General features: G+C 41.4%; 2 protein-coding genes across 2 annotated transcripts; one reads left to right on the plus strand and one right to left on the minus strand.

Annotated features, from left to right (window-relative positions):
* Window positions 1-1,085: 1,085 nt before the first annotated feature.
* LOC140376547 (anthrax toxin receptor 2-like) lies at window positions 1,086-2,228 on the plus strand. Its single transcript, XM_072462025.1, has 4 exons — window positions 1,086-1,197; window positions 1,287-1,460; window positions 1,540-1,620; window positions 2,140-2,228. Exons 1-4 carry the CDS (start codon window positions 1,192-1,194, stop codon window positions 2,176-2,178), a joined length of 300 nt encoding a protein of 99 aa, XP_072318126.1. The 5' UTR covers window positions 1,086-1,191; the 3' UTR covers window positions 2,179-2,228.
* A 72-nt stretch (window positions 2,229-2,300) lies between these two features.
* On the minus strand, window positions 2,301-13,292 carry LOC140376546 (ras-GEF domain-containing family member 1B-B-like). Its single transcript, XM_072462024.1, has 13 exons — window positions 12,746-13,292; window positions 11,796-11,918; window positions 10,957-11,094; window positions 10,104-10,319; window positions 9,662-9,736; window positions 7,852-7,944; window positions 7,644-7,746; window positions 7,467-7,546; window positions 6,828-6,923; window positions 6,647-6,742; window positions 5,046-5,169; window positions 4,898-4,970; window positions 2,301-4,064 (listed from the first exon to the last, which is right to left on the minus strand). The coding sequence occupies exons 1-13, from the start codon at window positions 13,283-13,285 to the stop codon at window positions 4,031-4,033; spliced, it is 1,791 nt and encodes a 596-aa protein (XP_072318125.1). The 5' UTR covers window positions 13,286-13,292; the 3' UTR covers window positions 2,301-4,030.
* Window positions 13,293-17,521: the final 4,229 nt, after the last annotated feature.

Genomic DNA, 17,521 nt, shown 5'->3' on the forward strand with positions numbered 1-17,521 from the left:
CTTCATATATGTACCCAGAGTGTTTTTTTGATTGATTCCCGCAGTGTTTAGCTATATTACAGACTATCTCCTTTCCTCGAATCTCCAAACTGACGGGCGGTGGCTACAAGACCGCGTCATAACCCCAGGCACGCGTCATCATGTTGCACAACCCTTATTATTATCAATTATACACTTAGGATAGACTACGAAACGTGAAAAAAAGCATGTTATAGCACCTTTAATTTAGACTTCCGTTTTACCATCACTTCCGGTTACACAGGAAGTTACCAAAATAAAGCAAAACCTTACCATAAAACATAAATGTGTCAAATTGACCTTTACAAATAAACTGCTGCTTCAATAAACATAATTGCTCAAGTAGAAGTAAAACTTTAGTGTCAGAAAGTTACTCCAAGAAGTAGAATTTCTTGAATAAGGGACTGAGGTAAATGTAAATGGCCCACCTCTGATCAGCTCTTACCTACTGTCCGATGTAGAAAACTGATCCACTGAAGACAAGATGAATATTCCTCATCTAAAAAGATAAATACAACACAAGTAACTATTGTATTTAAATCTAACACAACAAAAAGACCAGACTAAACACCTGTCAAACGTATCCTTGTTGTGATTTGTTCCATTAATGTAAATGATGATGTACGTTAAGTTCTTGTTGTTGGTGCAGTTTGTATCATCTATTTATTTGCTCAATGTGATTTCAATAGAGAAAGTTGAATACACAAAATATGAAAAATCAATGAGAATCAATGCATCTGGATTAAAAACATTTACCATTGTTTTTATACAATTTGTTAATTTAAAAGCAGATTATGAAAAACACTTTGATGAAGACTAAAGTCGTATCGTTTTAGGTTCTACTGGACAAATACCCACTATAGTTTTCATTTTACCTACAAATAATGTGCATAATTACCCCGGATGACACTTCAATGGGGCTCAAATATCAACTTGAGGATAGAAAATGGTGACAAACTGACATTTCTCCCCTGACAACTCTAAATTGTTGTTCATTTTTCTGTCATAAAATCATCAACATCTGGATCTACTGTCGGTAAATCATCAAAAATGTGCTGGCGCATAAAGTGTTTGTGTTTTTAGGAGCCAGAAGAGGAGCTACTGCCCAGGCATAAGTGGCCCACAGTCGATGCTTCTTACTACGGAGGCCGAGGCGCCGGAGGGATCAAACGAATGGAGGTACGGCCCACGTGAAACGAACCGCATTGGAACACGGGCGGACGGACGATGCACTGAAGTCTGTGTGTGTTGCGTCCCGGGACATTCAGGTGCGCTGGGGTCAGAAGGGCTCCACAGAAGAAGGCTCGCGGCTGGAGAAGGCTAAAAACGCTGTGGTGACCCTGTCTGAAGACGCAGAAGATCCCGTCGTCCTGAGACCTCCGGCAAGACCCGCCCCTGTGTACGACCCCCCGCCACAGTACAAGTGGTACACGCCCATCAAGGTACGAGTGTGAATGAGTCACAGCTAAATGGATGTGAAGTGATGGATGTTTGTTTCGCTGCTGTTTGAATTGTTTTCAGGGTCGTTTTGATGCACTGCGCGCTTTGCTGAGACGGCAATACGACAGAGTTGCCATCATGAGGCCGACCACGCAAGACAAGGTCATTCTTCTCTCGTCGATGTAATTATAGAGCGACTGTTTTGGTTATAATTGTGCATACTTTTACGTCCGGGCAAGATTTTATATTGTTGCCAGGTTTTCATGGCGACTGTTTAAAATGCACAAATTAAGTTCTGTTGTTTGTGATAATCTTTCTTTTTGGACCAAGACATATTTCCTATGCACAGTAAAGTTAATCTTGGATTATTATTAACCAAAACATGTCCTTTCACTTTGTAGAAATGATCGAAAATTATGGATGTGTAAATATGACGTGTGTTTGTGTAAAAATAATGTGTTTGTGTAAATGTTTTTTAAAGTATGTATGTTTGGGTAAAAATTGTGAATGTTTGGGTAAAAATTTGAATATTTGTGTAAAAAAAGATGTATGTTTGGGTAAAAATTGTGAATGTTTGGGTAAAAATTAGAACGTTTGGGTAAAAATGATGTATATATGTGTAAACCTGTGTAAACCATTAGCATTATTCATATTTTCTTTTGTGTTTGCTGTTGCTTTCAGGGTCGCTGCATGAACTTCACTAGAGTTCAGAGTCGCTGAAGTCACTGGTGCCTTGTGTATTTCACTGTGCTTTGTAAATAAAGGTTTTATTATTGACACATATTTTATCCTGTTGTATTTTGTGCCAATTAATCCCCCCCCCCAAAAAAGCAACATCCAGACATTATTTAGGATAGTTTATTCAAGGGAAAATATAGATTTCTCTTTTCACAAACACCTTCACTACAGGTCCGCTGTCGGGCGACACAAACGCTACACAAAATAATAAAATATATATGAAAACGCTTAAACAAGCTTTGTACAAAACACATAAATGCATCACAAATCCACCCAGGCTTTTCGAAGGGTCACAACACGACACACGATCACTTGAGATGACAGAAAAAGGCATAAGGTTCCTATTCAACTTATGGCATATGTACGTTTCATTCACACATTTAACAATACATACACTGGTAAATTACAGTTTGCTCTCATTGCCAACACACACACACACACACACACACACACAGACACAAAAGGAGTGTCCGCTAAAATCATCAAAAGTGTGTAGGCGAATGCACCAAACTATAACTAGTAGCTTACAAAACAGAGCCAGCTAACCAGCAACAAGCTCATGATACAAGTTTACAAAAAATACACAAAATTTAATACAAAATAATACTGTTTACAAAGGAGATGCCCTCAAAAACAGGGATTGCCACAGTCTAGGACACATTTGTATTCCACCGATGTACCAGGAGTGTTGTACTTGCATGACGTGCCTTGGACAATACACGGTCAAAGTGCACATGGAGGAAATAAAGTTGGAGGCACTGATATCACAAATGATACGTTTTATGCGCACGTTGACATAAACTGCTTGATATTTAGCATTCCGGTATACATTTTGCATCTCTCTAAGCTAAAATAAGTCAAATCTTACTCGTTTGTGTAGAAATGATAGCGGTTATGCACTGACAAGGCATTATTTTATCAGAAAAATGGGCAAAACAACAGATAAAATGTGTTACTTTGCCCTTTTTTTCCTCTTTAGCTTATTTTTGCCCGTGGGGTTTTTGTTTCGCTTATATTAACTTTGTACAGCAAAATAGTTTGTTGTGCAGAGCTTGTCAAGCGCGTTTGCAGCTGGAGATTTTGAACACTTCAACTGCCGCACAACAACTTATCTTTTCAACAAACGGACTCAAAAACATTCTTATTTGAGGAAACGAATGCAACGAGTTCAACTGTGCGCGAGCCCAAAGTTCTCATCAGTGATAAATGTGAGCGTTCCTATTGTTCATCTGGTTTTCTACAACTGTTTACATTGATTTGATTCTATTTCAATGTTGTTGTTTTTTCTTTTTTTCGCAGAGTTGTAGACCTTTACATTTGCAGCAGGTCGTTCACGTTTCACTTGCTGTAGAAAATATGGCCACGTTGTCACACTAAAGCCGCTGGAAACCAAACGGGTCAAGAACGCCTCTTCCTCAAGACGTTCTCGACACAGAGCGATCGCGGGCGGTGTTCTGTCTCGAGCAGAAGAGTCCGATCGAGGGCCGTCTCCTTGCGTAAGTGCCGATGACGGAGCTCGTGTACAAAAAGCATCTCGTGACACCTACGAATAATACAGTCTTCCCTCGTCAAATCTTGCGTCCGGGGGGAAAAAGAAAGTTCGATTCCCGCAGAAACACAAGACGTTGAAGGGTTTTTACAGACGCTTGGCACTGATTGACTTCCACAGTAGTTCATCTCCGTCCATAATATCTTGATGGCGTTAGCTGCACGTCGGGTTTCGTGCCGGTCCAAAGTTTAACGTCCTTTGGCTTTGGGAATGACACGCTCGGCAAGTGACTATGTGTGATTGGCAGTTATGTACACTCTGCAGTGCGAAGGCGGTCGAGCTGGCTTAGGATCGGTTTTCCCTGTGCAGAAGAGACGATCTGAAGAGAAACAGAACAAATACGTTGTCATTGGTGCGTAGTGAGTGAAGTTTGAACCATCTTTACTTCACAAAGTTCAAGCAACATCGACGTGTGCGTGATCATAAACAGCTGTGTGAACGCGTTTTGCTCTCATTTCCCTCCTCCCCTTTCAAAATAAAACAACACATGCTACACGTAGTAATATATAGAAATAAATAAATAAAAAAAACACGATAGCAAAGCCTATGGTATTGTTTAGTACATACTGCATACGTGATGTGGTCAAATGTTCATTTAAGTTGCCTTTATACGTCTACATTTATATGATGTGCTGCTTTAGAGATTGTTGGGATGTCACAATTTGGAATCAGGATTGTGGGAAAAATGTATATAATAAATATTGTATAGTACTAGTATTGTAGATTGTGTATTGTTAAATGTCTTTATTGCCACAATTAATGAATAATCTGACTTTGGTATGAAGGATTATATTTTATTCTCTTTTTCTCTGATCCTTCTGTTGAAAACTCGACCCAGCGATTAAGATCTGACCCAACATACGGGTAATCTTGGCCCCAGCATTTACTTCTAATAAATTGCTGAATTCACTACTATTATGTATTTAATTTGTATTGTGTTTTATTGTGATGAACGGGTGCAATTTATAATATTTATTTTATACTTGTGAATTAGACCGTAGCGTTGCTTGAGCATGATTTGTGCTTTATAAATACATTACTCTTGCCTTTTTACTCTTGAATTCCTAAAATTACAATTACATTTGTATTTTGTTTGGGAATATAAGGCTAAATATCCTTCACGTGGCAAATAAAAATGTGAAAACCTCATACCTTAGTGATCTCCTGCTGTCCTTCTCCATGTGGTTCTCGGGCCCTTCACTTTCATACGAAGCCAAATGCAGCTCTGTCGAGACGAATGAACATTTAACCCTCTATTTTGGCCTAAAAGTTCAAAGTCAAATGTTTTTTTTGTACTGACCATCTTCACTGAAGACGGGAGTGGTGACCAGGTACTGCAGGACGCGCCTGTCTCGTTCAAACGGACAAACCACCTGACGCCAGACCAGGAACTCGCTCACCTGCTTGGCCAGCTCCCAGAGTTTCTGTCCAGAGAGAGGAACACGCTTATTTATGAGGGAAACGGAAATGAAACCCACTAAACAATGCGTGTGCGTTCACATTCACCACATCAAAATTGGGACTAAATCATGACTAAATCCCAAAACTAAACCTGGACTAAACAAGGACTGGAAAAGGACCAAACCAAGTCCACATCAGGACCAAATAGCTACACGGCGTTTAGTATAAGTCAATCTTATTAACAGCAGGTCATAGTTACCTTTTTCATCTTCACACATTGTTTTCTATTTCATATTGTGTATCTGTACGTTTTATTTTGCTTGTACAAATATGTATATTGGTTCATTTATTAGACAAAAATGCTGGTATTCTTATCATTTTGTTATTATCTTTTTATTAATTACGGTTGTGTATTCGAGTAATTTACCTTGTGTCACAATGAAGGTTTTTGAGCAACAAACAAAATAAATATAAGGCTGAAAGTAACAACTTTAAGCCTTACATTTATTTTGTCGGAGCCTTGAGCAGTCGATTAATCTCGAAATTTGACCCGAGTTTGACATCTTCATATGAGTTTATTTACAACTTCATCGTGTTTCCCCTTTTAAAACTGTAATTTTGCACATTTCTACTGTCCTTTTGAGGTACATTTCTACTGTCCTTTTGAGGTACATTTCTACTGTCCTTTTGAGGTACACTTCTACTGTCCTTTTGAGGTACACTTCTTCTGTCCTTTTGAGGTACACTTCTACTGTTCTTTTGAGGTACACTTCTACTGTCCTTTTGAGGTACACTTCTACTGTCCTTTTGAGGTACACTTCTACTGTCCTTTTGAGGTACACTTCTTCTGTCCTTTTGAGGTACACTTCTACTGTCCTTTTGAGGTACACTTCTACTGTTCTTTTGAGGTACACTTCTACTGTTCTTTTGAGGTACACTTCTACTGTCCTTTTGAGGTACACTTCTTCTGTCCTTTTGAGGTACACTTCTTCTGTCCTTTTGAGGTACACTTCTGCTCTGGCTTCATGATTAAACCTCTCAGCACATGTTCTGAGTCTGTGTGTGGAGCGGAAAACAACAAGTAGTTGGCGATTTAACTCAATATTAGATTTGTTGTGATGAATAAATAGTTAAGATAAGATATTCCTTTATTGTCCCACATGGGGAAATTTCATTGGTGCAACGCAGGTAGATTCAGCCATTACTAAAACCAAACACTGTTACAATATATAATATATAATAAATATTGCAGGTACTATATATATAATAGTACCTGCAATATTTTCACGGCAACTTTCTCAAATGCACACACTGTAAATTTTAAGGCAATTAAATACAGTTGCACAGGACATTTCTCAAGCCATATATGTTCCTACCACAAGGGGGCGCCATCGTTTAGAATTCCCTATATAAATTCAGTGAGAAAACTTTACTCTGACCACTTACATAACAATAAAAGCAGAAGAGAGACCGACTTTTATGGTTCCAAAGTGGACTCACCTCGAAGTTGATGTGTCCGTTCTGCAATCTGCTGGCACAGCCTTCGTTCAGGAAGTAGATGTCTTTGATGAGCAGGCTGAAGAACGGAATCACGATCTGAAACCCCAAGACAACGAAGACTTTTTGAGTCCGTGTTCCTCGTGACATTAAGACGACCAGAGCATGACCCGAACGTGCTGACCTTTTCCTGGCTGCTGTGCGCCGTCTCCGACCGCTGGGTGGCGCCGCGGAGCGCAGTGCGGTAGTTGCTGAAGTTGCTGGACGGATCCATTTGATGCTGTGGGATCGGACGAAATGTTTCACGTTTAATCTAATCATCTCTTTCTTTCAGATCTCTAAAAGCCACACTGTGTATAAGGGACGCAACAGTGACTGAAATATTGAGAGGAACTTTACATCGAAGAAATAAATGTCATGAAGCACTTTTAAATTTAGATTCTTTGGAATATGACAGTGCCGTTTCACCCGCAAACCCTTCCAAAGCAGATAAAAGATCAGATCATTTCAACAATTCTGTTCAATTCCTCTCCAAAATATCGCAGCGGGAGATTTGCATATTGTTACATCTCTACTGTGTAACATTTCAGGCATAAATAGACTCAAATAAAAGCCGTCATTTCTCGTTTTTTTCCTGCATTTGGCGACGAGCAGATGCGTTTAGAGTTACGAGTAAGCTCTATGAAGAGAAAACCCCGCTCACAGAACATGTTTGAGTCCGTTTGAGCCGTAACGGAAACCAAGACGTTGCATTTGAGTCTTATTTGTCGGCTGAAATGTCACGCAGTGTGGCTTTAAGTACATTTACAGACCGTGCACTGACCTCGAGTATGTCAAATTTATCGGTGTTGACTTTACTCCAGGTTTTCTTCAGGCGCGAGACGGGGCTCATGTTCATCCCAGCTACGGAGAAAGACGACATCGTTTGAATACTTTTCAAGATTGCGGGCAAATGAACGAGCGCCTTTAGTGCGTTTATCATCGTTTCATCTCGACTCACTGATGATCGCCATGAGGGAGTTGAAGTTGCCGATGTTGAAGCACTCTTGAGCCACGTCGATGAAGAACTCGATGATGCGCGCCCGCTGTTTCTTTTTCGCCGGCTGTAATCGGAAACAAAAGAGCTGGTCAGTGGGTTTCGGCCTCGGTTTTGGGGGTTGAAAAGCTGGAGATGATTCTGAGCGTGAGGCGGCCGGGCTTCATCGTACCATACAAATCTCCGTGGCGACCAGGTAACTGAGCCGGTTGAACCAGTTGACGTAGGCCTCCAGGTTGTTGGTTTTGCGCTTGCGGAAGAAGCCCTGAAATAGACGGGAGACATGAGTAAAACATCACATTTACTGACATTTCAAACTCAGTTACGGAACAAAGGAACAGGCTTGATTCTCAATACGGATTTCAATACCACAACAATTAGAAATGCTTTTTTTTTTCAGACAGCAGACCGCTATTTTCAAGACAAATGACAGTACTTTCCTTATGCTACCATGTGGTCTTATAGTAGGTGTATTATTGCATCTTTGCAAATGGTAAATATATGGCTACTACTACTACCACCACTACTACCACCACTACTACTACTGCTGCTGCTGCTGCTGCTGCTGCTGCTGCTGCTGCTGCTGCTGCTGCTGCTGCTGCTGCTGCTACTGCTACTGCTCTCTCTGGCTCTACAGATTATATCAAAGCTTGTTCTTTTGTAACAATGTCTTTAAACTTTTATTTGAGTCTTGAAATACACATTACTTTTCTCCTCTCTCCTCCCCCCCTCCTCCTCCTCTCTCCTCCTCCCTCCTCCTCGTCCTCCCTCCTCCTCCCTCCCTCCTCCTCCTCCTCCTCCCTCCTCCTCGTCCTCCCTCCTTCTCCTCCTCCTCCTCCTCCTCCCTCCTCCTCCTCCTCCCTCCTCCTCCTCCTCCTCCTCCTCCCTCCCTCCTCCTCCTCCTCCTCCCTCCTCCTCGTCCTCCCTCCTCCTCCTCCTCACAGTAGCCCTGCAGTGGAGTTGGGCATGATCTATCTTGCTTTTCCATCTCATTTACATACGCACAGGTCTGTTTTTGCAAGCCTCAGCTGTCGGGCTCGCTCTGCTTGACTTGGGAGACTTTTATAAACACCATCGGTGGGCTCAGTATAAATAAACTTGACTGGGCAGTTATGATGTAATCATGGAGATTCATGGCTCTATTAAAAGCTTACAGAACACCGCAGCCCACTCCACTTCCCGCGCATCACTTGTGGACCCCTTTGACACTTTTAAACACCGTGGATCTTACATAACCGCCCGGACTTCTTGCTAAAGCGAACTCCCCACAGCTCTTACAGAGGAGGCGCAGCAGCTGACGCACAGGAACACTTAGGGGCCTCTAAGGGCCCCTCACACACTGACGACATGAACATGATGGGGCTTTGATATGGTGCTTGATAAATGTGCAAAAGCTCCATTTAAATGTGACGAAGCAAATGATTTTGTTTTAATATCATTGAGGTATCAAGCCTCAATTGTGTTTGAAACTGTAATATGTCTGATTCAATTGTGCTGTCAGGGTTATCAGTAATTATGATCAAAGACGCCACAATATAATATGATATATAAAGAGTTTTACAAGCAAAAATATATGATTTAACTGGTAGCAAATAACTGTATTTATGGTAGACTTATAACTAACTGACTTATTAGGTTACACAGCAAACATTTTTTAATAATATGTAGTTAATCAAACAAATCTGTAAATAAAAGCTCTATATTATATGGTAAGATACAATATAAACTTTTAAAACAGTTTGTTTTTCTTAAATTGCAGTATTTCTCCTGCTTTTACACTCTTTCCTTCTTGACCACGTAAGTCGCGTGGTCTTATGCAATGATCTAATTCTGTGTTCGGAGATAGTTTAGTTTCATCACAAGATAAACCCCAGAGTTAATCCCTCTCAATGGACAGTGACCGGTCTAATCCTTTGTGTAGAGGAAAAACACCACGTCTCGCTCGGCTAAGAATACGATTATGCAACGGCCCATGAACGCACCTTCTGGTTCTCGAGAGGGTCTTTCATGGCAAACGTCTGAATGAACTCCTCCGGCCCGATGAAACTCAGCCTGTCCTGAAAGAGAAAAACCAAACGCAGAGTACCGTGAGTGACAACGGAGTAATAACGGCTGAGTGTAGCGAAACAGAAACATGAAAGCGACCGCGCAAACGGGTTACGAGAAGAATCACAGTAAAGATAAAAGTGATTGGGCATGATTTAACAAAAGCTGTAAACGTCGGAGCCAACAGCCATGGGAACTTTACACGCCTTCCTCGCTCTACAAAAATAAAGCCAGCTAAATGTAGCTGCACTAATTAAAAACCCTCGTAAAACGCGGCCGCGCACGAGTGCTTGACAGCAAAGTAGAGGGGGGGAAGACGCAAAAACAAAACATCGCAAACTGGATTAGAAAGCGTCTCCGTGTGAAGTGGGTCCTCACCAGCTCGATGTGCGTGAGCTGCTGCGCCAGGACGAAGGGGTCGTCGCACGCGCTCAGTACGTCGCTCCTCTGACCCGCGGCCTGCTTGGACTTCAGCGAGGTCGGGCGCTCCTGGGCCACGCTGTTGAGGGCCGTCACCGCCTCCTCGTACTGCCCCAGGGCGGACAGGCGCTTGATGAGCCGCTGCGTCATCTGCTGCATGGCTCTCCAAGAATACTGTGGGGTGGGGATGAGAGACGATGTTCACATTTTGGCGTGGAAAGAAGAGAATGATCTTAGCATCAGAATCTACTGCAGTTATGTTTCTGTGCTACTGCTCGCGTGTTGCTTGTTCTCCCTGGTACAAGTTGCTGCTTAACTGTCAGATTGCAGATTTGCTGAGCTGGTTTATGGTTCATATCTCTGTAATTACTGGGCCTGTCCACATGAAACGCCAACTAGCCCAAAGTTCAGCATCTGCTCTGTCTACAGAAATAGGCTAAACCAAAAATACATTTTCATGAAAGCTTGAGAAAGTGGTGTCAGTGTTCAAGCCTAAAACGTGACTGTTGTTGTTCGAAAGGAAGTTTAAAGAGCCAGTCTCTAAACAGATAATGATTCTAACAGATAATGATTCAACATGTGTCGATCTTAAGTTTGGATATTTCTTTCAAAAACAGTAAATCTCTAAAAGAGTTATAATAGCATAGCTATGGTTAAGATGCCAACTTTGATTCATTTAGTTTGAGAGTGTTTGGAGACCACAGTGTTGATGAGGGAACAGTAAAACCTGGTGAAAAGCTCGGTTTAGTGGAGTATCAGATGTTGTGGGTCATAACCTCTTCATCCTTCTTAGAATATGTATGACTCTAACCTCGTCCCCTCTGGCCACGTGGTTGGTCATGTCTTTGAGACACCTCATCATCCGCTCGTCTCTGAAGTCGTACGGAAACGTCTCGGTCCACTCGGTGAGGAGCTGCACCAGCTTCGGCGCCACCTCCCGGAAACGGATCTAAAAGACATCATAAACAAGACGTCGGACGGTGAGTCACGTGACGCTCGGCTTTACACGCCATTTAGCACACTGTAAAAGACGTCATATTCAATAAAGGCATCAGGGTTGAACTTACACCTCATCACTTTATTATTCAGCAGAAATGGATGAACGCAGTCATTAGTTAAAGGCATTTTATATTATAATTTCTGGTTGTTTTTTCAATTCAACATTAGAGAGTATTGTTTAAACTTCAGCTGTGAGACTATAGTAAAATAGGCTATAACAAGGACTAGAAAACAAGAAAAGTGTCACCTGTTCAATCTAAATGACATTGCAAGTGTTTCTTGAACAGTTTGAATGGTACTGTCAAGTTTGATTTGTTTGTTTTTTTACATTTGGGACATAAATTAACCTAAGGGGCCAGCAAAGTCTTTTTTTAACACCTTTTCTTTCACCGCCCTCCAGTCGCCCACTTTAAAATCTACAAAACAAGCCTCTCTTTTAAAAAAAATGTTGAACTTGTTGAGCTTGCCACGAGAACCTTCATGGAATAGTTGAAAAAAGCAAACAGATCTATTTGTGCGGCCGTGGGCGTGAGTGCGTGTGGGTGGCGGGCAGAATCAGTGAAAGAGCGCGGTTAATTATCAAGCCCTGAGAGCACTTGTGGATCCACGCACTCCCTTATCCTGGCGGTGGGGGCCGAGCAGCGGCGTTACCTTATCGAGCAGCGCGTCGCCCGATCGCTGCTGCTCCACGCAGAGGTGACACACGCGGGTCATCAGCTCGTACGGGTGCAGGAAGAGGCGCGAGCTGAGCAGGAAGGTGAAAACGTAGGATCTCTGAGAAGCAGAATAATGGAGTTAGTTATGTCGTCGTCGTCGGCCGTCTACAAATACTGTTTTTACTTGAATGTGATTCTCAAGCCAGACAATAGCACTCTTATGAATGGAATACTGATTTTTTTCAAACATTATCAACCACATAAAGGATGAATGCTTCTAGATAGAAAATATTTAAGTGTATATTTGATGAAAATCTGACATGTTTTGGCTTTTTTGACGTTTAGATTTTTTGTTGTGTTTTAGAGTTTATTGTCTGTATTCTAGATTATGATCATTTAAATATTAGAGTCAATTAGTCATACTTAGCAGCACTGAATTTACTCAAACGTTTTCGTTTTAGTGAGCAAGAATCAAGCTTTTAAAAAAAAGAAATATATTTTTCCTTAATTTAAAAAAAACAAAGTTCCTTTCTGGTTTTATATGCAGCTGGGTTAAGTCAATATGTAAAACGTTTCCTCAAACTCTGCACAGACATCTTAAAAGAAAAAAAAAAAAACACATTTGGACGGATCTTGAAAATAGATACATTTGACAGTGATTTGACAAAATGGGACTTTTATTTTGGATTTTGGGCGCCTTAGCACTCTATTCTTTGGATGTTTTTGTTTTTTAATTTTGAAAGATTGAAAAGATTAACATAAAGACAGGATACAGAATACACTTAGAAATGGTGTATGCTTGGTTTTGTGTCAGTTAAACCAAAAATAATCCTGTTTTAGACCAGGTTTAGATCTGATGAAATCTTTGAGAATCACAGCTTTAGATCTTAGAAAAATCGTCTTAAAGTAATAGTAAACCGTAAACATCCGTTGTCACACACTCACATCTGGATAATAGTCCACGGTGGGCACCAGGTGTTGAATCAGTGCCTCCAGCGACGCCGACACCAGGCTGTTGTCATGGTAACACATCTCCCCATAGCTGGCGACGACCCCCCCGTGCCCGTACACCCTGCTCTTCGGCGGCTTGTCCGAGTTGTTGTGGGACGACTGCTCGCTGCCGCTGCTGCTGCTCCGGTACGAGCCGCGTCCGTGACATGAGGCCGTGCCGCCGCCGCCGTGTTGCCTGGGACTGTGCGGCGACACGCAGCCGTTGTTGTAGTGGTGCTTGTTGGTGTTGGTGGCGGCGCCGCCCGTTGTGGGGGGCGACAGAGAAGCGCTGCGGTACGACGTGTGGGGGATGTCGTACGGGTTCTCGGCGGCCACGTAGGCGCAGTTGTAGATGTTTTCCTGGGTTTTGGTGCTGGGTTTGGGCGCCGTGTTGCTGCGGTACGGGCTGTGCGGCTGCGGGTGGTGGTGGTTGTTGTTGCTGCTGTTGCTGGTGTAGGAGTTGAACTTTCCCGCGTACGGAGTGGTGGGAGGCATGGTGACCTGTGGAGGACACGGAGATGTCATGGGTTCGGGCGCAGCGAGAACATCGGCGTGACCATGAAGCTATGCAACTAGGATTTTATAGAGTTCACAGGCTGCAACTGTTTTTGTCAAGAGAATCAAGATCATATTAAAGTTTCATATTAAAGTTTCTTTGTGGAGGTCTGTGATGGCTTAATTTCCAACATTAAGTTCTAAATCCTGACACACATTTAAAGTAGGGATGTAACAATGTCTAAATCTATTTCACCGAACAATATGATCACAAAGTGCATTTCATGGTACAATGTTCTGAAGAGGCAGAATTGTAGATAGTATTTTAACTTTTCCTTTTAAAACGCCCTAACATGCCTTTGGTAAGAACAATTCCTGTCATATTCCAAAGATTTAAAATATACAACTGTTTAAAAATTGCTACGGCTTTACGTTGTTTCCACTTTAATGGAGCAAAGGATCATGATTTATGTAGTTCCATCGATAAAACAATACATTTAGGTAAAGAATGTTGGAATTGTGAGACTTTTGATGATGCAGTATCATAATATTTCACTTATTGTTACATTCCTAGTTATGGGGTGATACAGATTGATTAAAAACTGCATTTGATACTAATAATCGTAAAACACCTGCATTTTGGTGAAATAAACTTGGGGCGAAAACCAAACCAGGAAGAAATGTCAGGCCTCAAGAAAACTAAAAAAACAAACTTTACATTTGCTTTAATTTATTAAGTTTTGGTTATCGATCAGACCAAGCGGTTTTAACCTATTTTAACTCCCCAATTCACACCTCAGTTACAGTCTCCAGTCTCAGACAAGGCTCTTCTTGTTTGGATGTGTTACTTATCACGCAGTCTGCAACGCCACCAGCTACAAATCGGTACTTTACCCAAGTCATACAACATTACACTTGACTATCTCACAGTATTACGCAGCATTACACTGTGTACTCTCCAAATCCACTCTAAGGCATACACAACATGGACTTCCTCTAGAACAATTTGTTCCCACAGCATGAATATCTTTATGAATATCTAAGTTATTACTTGTTTAGATATAGGCCTACTTTATATCAGATTGTTTGTATATTTTACTTGTGCTGTGTGTTGAAATGTGGTATCCACATACTTATTTTATACAATTTTAACGGCTAGAGAAAGATAATTTTTGAATTTTTTGTCTTATTCAAGCAATTTTTGGCTAACTCTTTTTACAGAAAGGTTGATGATGATGATGAAATGATGAAACATAACAAAACTACTAGATCCAGCTAAATATTTTACATTTATATCACTTTATCTAACAATTAGATGAGTTATTTATCTAAATTGAGATCATATCATGAATGCTGTTTTGACAAAATGTAAAGTTTGATGCATTGTTTATTGTAAAAACTGCTTCAAAAAATGCTTTTAATAAATAATTGCAAATTTCAACATCACCCAGCCCCCTTTATAATATACATGTTCTGCAGTGATAGTAGTTTATCATATGCTGTTATGTGCAGTGCACTGACTAAGCCACAATCTGGGAGCGTGAGACCCCAAACAAACAGCCACATGTTGTGAAAATACGTGTCGATACCGGCGCACAAATGTGTCACTGCGCCTAATCACATAATGGTACCCTTCCTCTTTTCCTCCTTCACTTTGAGCTCTTTAATGACACCCCTTGTCATATTGACTTTCCCTTTTACGCCGACAATACTCCCGACAACGAGCGCGCGGTGCCTGGTTTATGGGCGCATCTGTCGTCTGGTGGACACTTGTTTTGCACAGAAGAGACAAGGTGGGGCGACAGATGGGCGAGCCTCCGAACGCCACTGTTTTTTAGCCTTAATGATGTAGATAATTGGATCTGAGGGAAAGCCGATACGAGATCACAACCAAAGCATGCTTCAACACCGGAGCCACCTTTATCCTGCTACTGTTGTCTGCCTGTTAACCACATGCCAGCGTAAGTCGAGCCAGGCGCCCCTCGCTCCCCCAACAGCACACACACACCGCTGATGTCTGCACCCCATAAAAAGTGTAAAGTTTATTTTGTGTTGTAGTTTTTAAATGTAGGCAGCAGTTATTCACAAAAAATAGAATGTCTAGTATTGTTTGTATGGGGGGAAGACAATTTGAAGGCTGCAAAAGGAGCCGAGTGAAAATAAAAAATGTAATCTTACAAACAGAGAGTAATATACAAAAAAAATTGCCAATATTGTGAATGTTGTCATGGAGATGTGCAACATTTGATTATCAAGTAAAAATGCTACAAAAGGAGCTGATTCAAAATAGAAATGAATAAGGTTAAGCTGTAAACTTACTCAAATAGGGGTAAAAGATGATATTTCTGCACTTTTGTCTGACATTTAAACCTCAACTAATACTTTTAATGACATGTTTAACACATTCTGTTGGATTGACATAATATTGCCTCAATATTGCTCCAAAAAGAAGTCTATTCACATCCGTGCTCCCTTTGAACCTCAAGGTATGATTTAGCACATTTCTGAGGGATTTCCGTAATATAATCACTGGGATAATCCCAAAAGAAACTGGGATGTTCATTGTTGTCCATATCGCCCACACCCGGCCGGATAAGACATGTTCTTTTCTTGTGGGATTCTAATCTACTTTAATCAAATCAATTTACGTCAGAACTGATCCCCTGATATTAAACCCGTAATTAAAAGTTTACAACATCCCTTTTTTTTCTCCACATTCTTTACTTTTAATCAGATCTTTTTGTGGCATTTTTCAAATATCTTCAAAACAACGGCCACAATATTATCAAAATCTTGATTATTGCTCTAGTCTCGACTGTAATTTTGTTGTTTGTTAAGTTTTGGAGCCAAAAAGTCCACATTTCAAAGCATTGTAACCGACCCATCTTTGCTCTGATTTACCAAAAGCTCCATTATCAGCGAAGGCAACTCCTGCTCGGGCCCACAAGGAGCCAGCCGCCGTCGACTTTTGTCTATCCATTACAGCCCCGACAGAGCGAGTGCCAACATCTCTTAGCACACGCACACAAACACGCGCCTTGTCCGCCGCGGCGCCAAACCCAATGCCAGAATTTCATCCGAATGCACGTCTGGCCTGAACAAGTGACGCGCACAGATGTATACCGCCGCGCTTGGACCCGCGCCAGAGTCCAGCCCAGTGCCAGTCTTTCCCCTGAACCCTGTGATCCTCTCCTTCTGTTCTCCGTCTAACGTGGTTAAGAGATTACGCCGGCTCGCAGATTCAATCCACCAACTTGGACGAGCTCAGGTGGTCAAACACGAAGAATTGTTTCTAATAAATCGAGTTAGAAATGTCCTCCTTGCTCACGTCGGACCTTACATAAGCGGGGAACGGATCCAACAACTTGAAACCTCTCTTGTTTTTTTTTTTCCAGGCCGATTTCCTCAAGCACTGACCCAAATACTTGCGGCTTTCCTGAAATTTTAGCCGCCAAATCATAGGTTGGGCTCGCCTTGGATGGCTTAATAATGATACTGTACACATTCCGACGTAGTGAACGCATTGTTTACATGTGGACTGTTTGTAAATGTGAAAAAGATTGCAGCTTCTAAGAGTCAGAAATGTATTGTTTGAGACAGAGATTGTGAGCCTGGGACGATTCAAGATTTAGGATTTAGAGACAGTATGAAGAGAAGACAGAGCCAAAGGAAAGGATTAGGAATGAAGGGCAGCTCAAGTTTGATGTTTGTGAGGTATAGATGTTCTGGAGAGATGAAGAATTGTGAAAGGAGGAGAATACTGAGGTCGGAAAGGCAGAAAGACTTGAGGACTAAAGAGGATGCTGTAAAAAGGACTAAGTTAGTTGGCTTAAGACATGATAGTGCCAGGGATAAGATGAAAGACAACTTTTGTGCTTGAAACAACAAAACGACAAGAAAGACACTGACTTTTTGCATTCGTCAAACCACCAATTTACCAGCCATATGATACGAAAGAAACCAAACTTTATACAAAAACTCCCCAAGGCAACGATGACACGCTTTCAATTGCATGCTGTTGTTTTGTTTCTAAAGTTCTGTCGCTCTTCAAATAAAATCTCTTGCGTTAGAAAATAAAATTGCCCGTGGCGCCTAAAACAACCCTGCAGTTTATCACAAGGCAAAGACTAACTGAACTTTTGACAGGGCTGCGAGCAAAAGTCTGTTGCAGAAAAACTATTGAAATGTGTCCAAATGTTTCAAAGCGTCTCATGCAAAACATAAATTGGTGGTTTG

Source organism: Eucyclogobius newberryi, unplaced genomic scaffold (assembly GCF_026437365.1).
Source record: "Eucyclogobius newberryi isolate DKJ021-1_F unplaced genomic scaffold, fEucNew1.0.hap1 SCAF_368, whole genome shotgun sequence".
NCBI lineage: Eukaryota > Metazoa > Chordata > Actinopteri > Gobiiformes > Gobiidae > Eucyclogobius > Eucyclogobius newberryi.

Bases quoted from the DNA above. Each gene is read 5' to 3' on its own strand.
- LOC140376547 (XM_072462025.1), top strand. The intron at 1,461-1,539 runs GTACGAGTGTGA...AATTGTTTTCAG, and splicing joins AGTGGTACACGCCCATCAAG to GGTCGTTTTGATGCACTGCG. The intron at 1,621-2,139 runs GTCATTCTTCTC...TGTTGCTTTCAG, and splicing joins GGCCGACCACGCAAGACAAG to GGTCGCTGCATGAACTTCAC.
- LOC140376546 (XM_072462024.1), bottom strand. From the start codon at position 13,285: ATGCCTCCCACCACTCCGTACGCGGGAAAGTTCAACTCCTACACCAGC. The intron at 11,919-12,745 runs GTGAGTGTGTGA...TCTGCTTCTCAG, and splicing joins CCGTGGACTATTATCCAGAT to AGATCCTACGTTTTCACCTT. The intron at 10,320-10,956 runs GTTAGAGTCATA...CCCACCCCACAG, and splicing joins ACGTGGCCAGAGGGGACGAG to TATTCTTGGAGAGCCATGCA.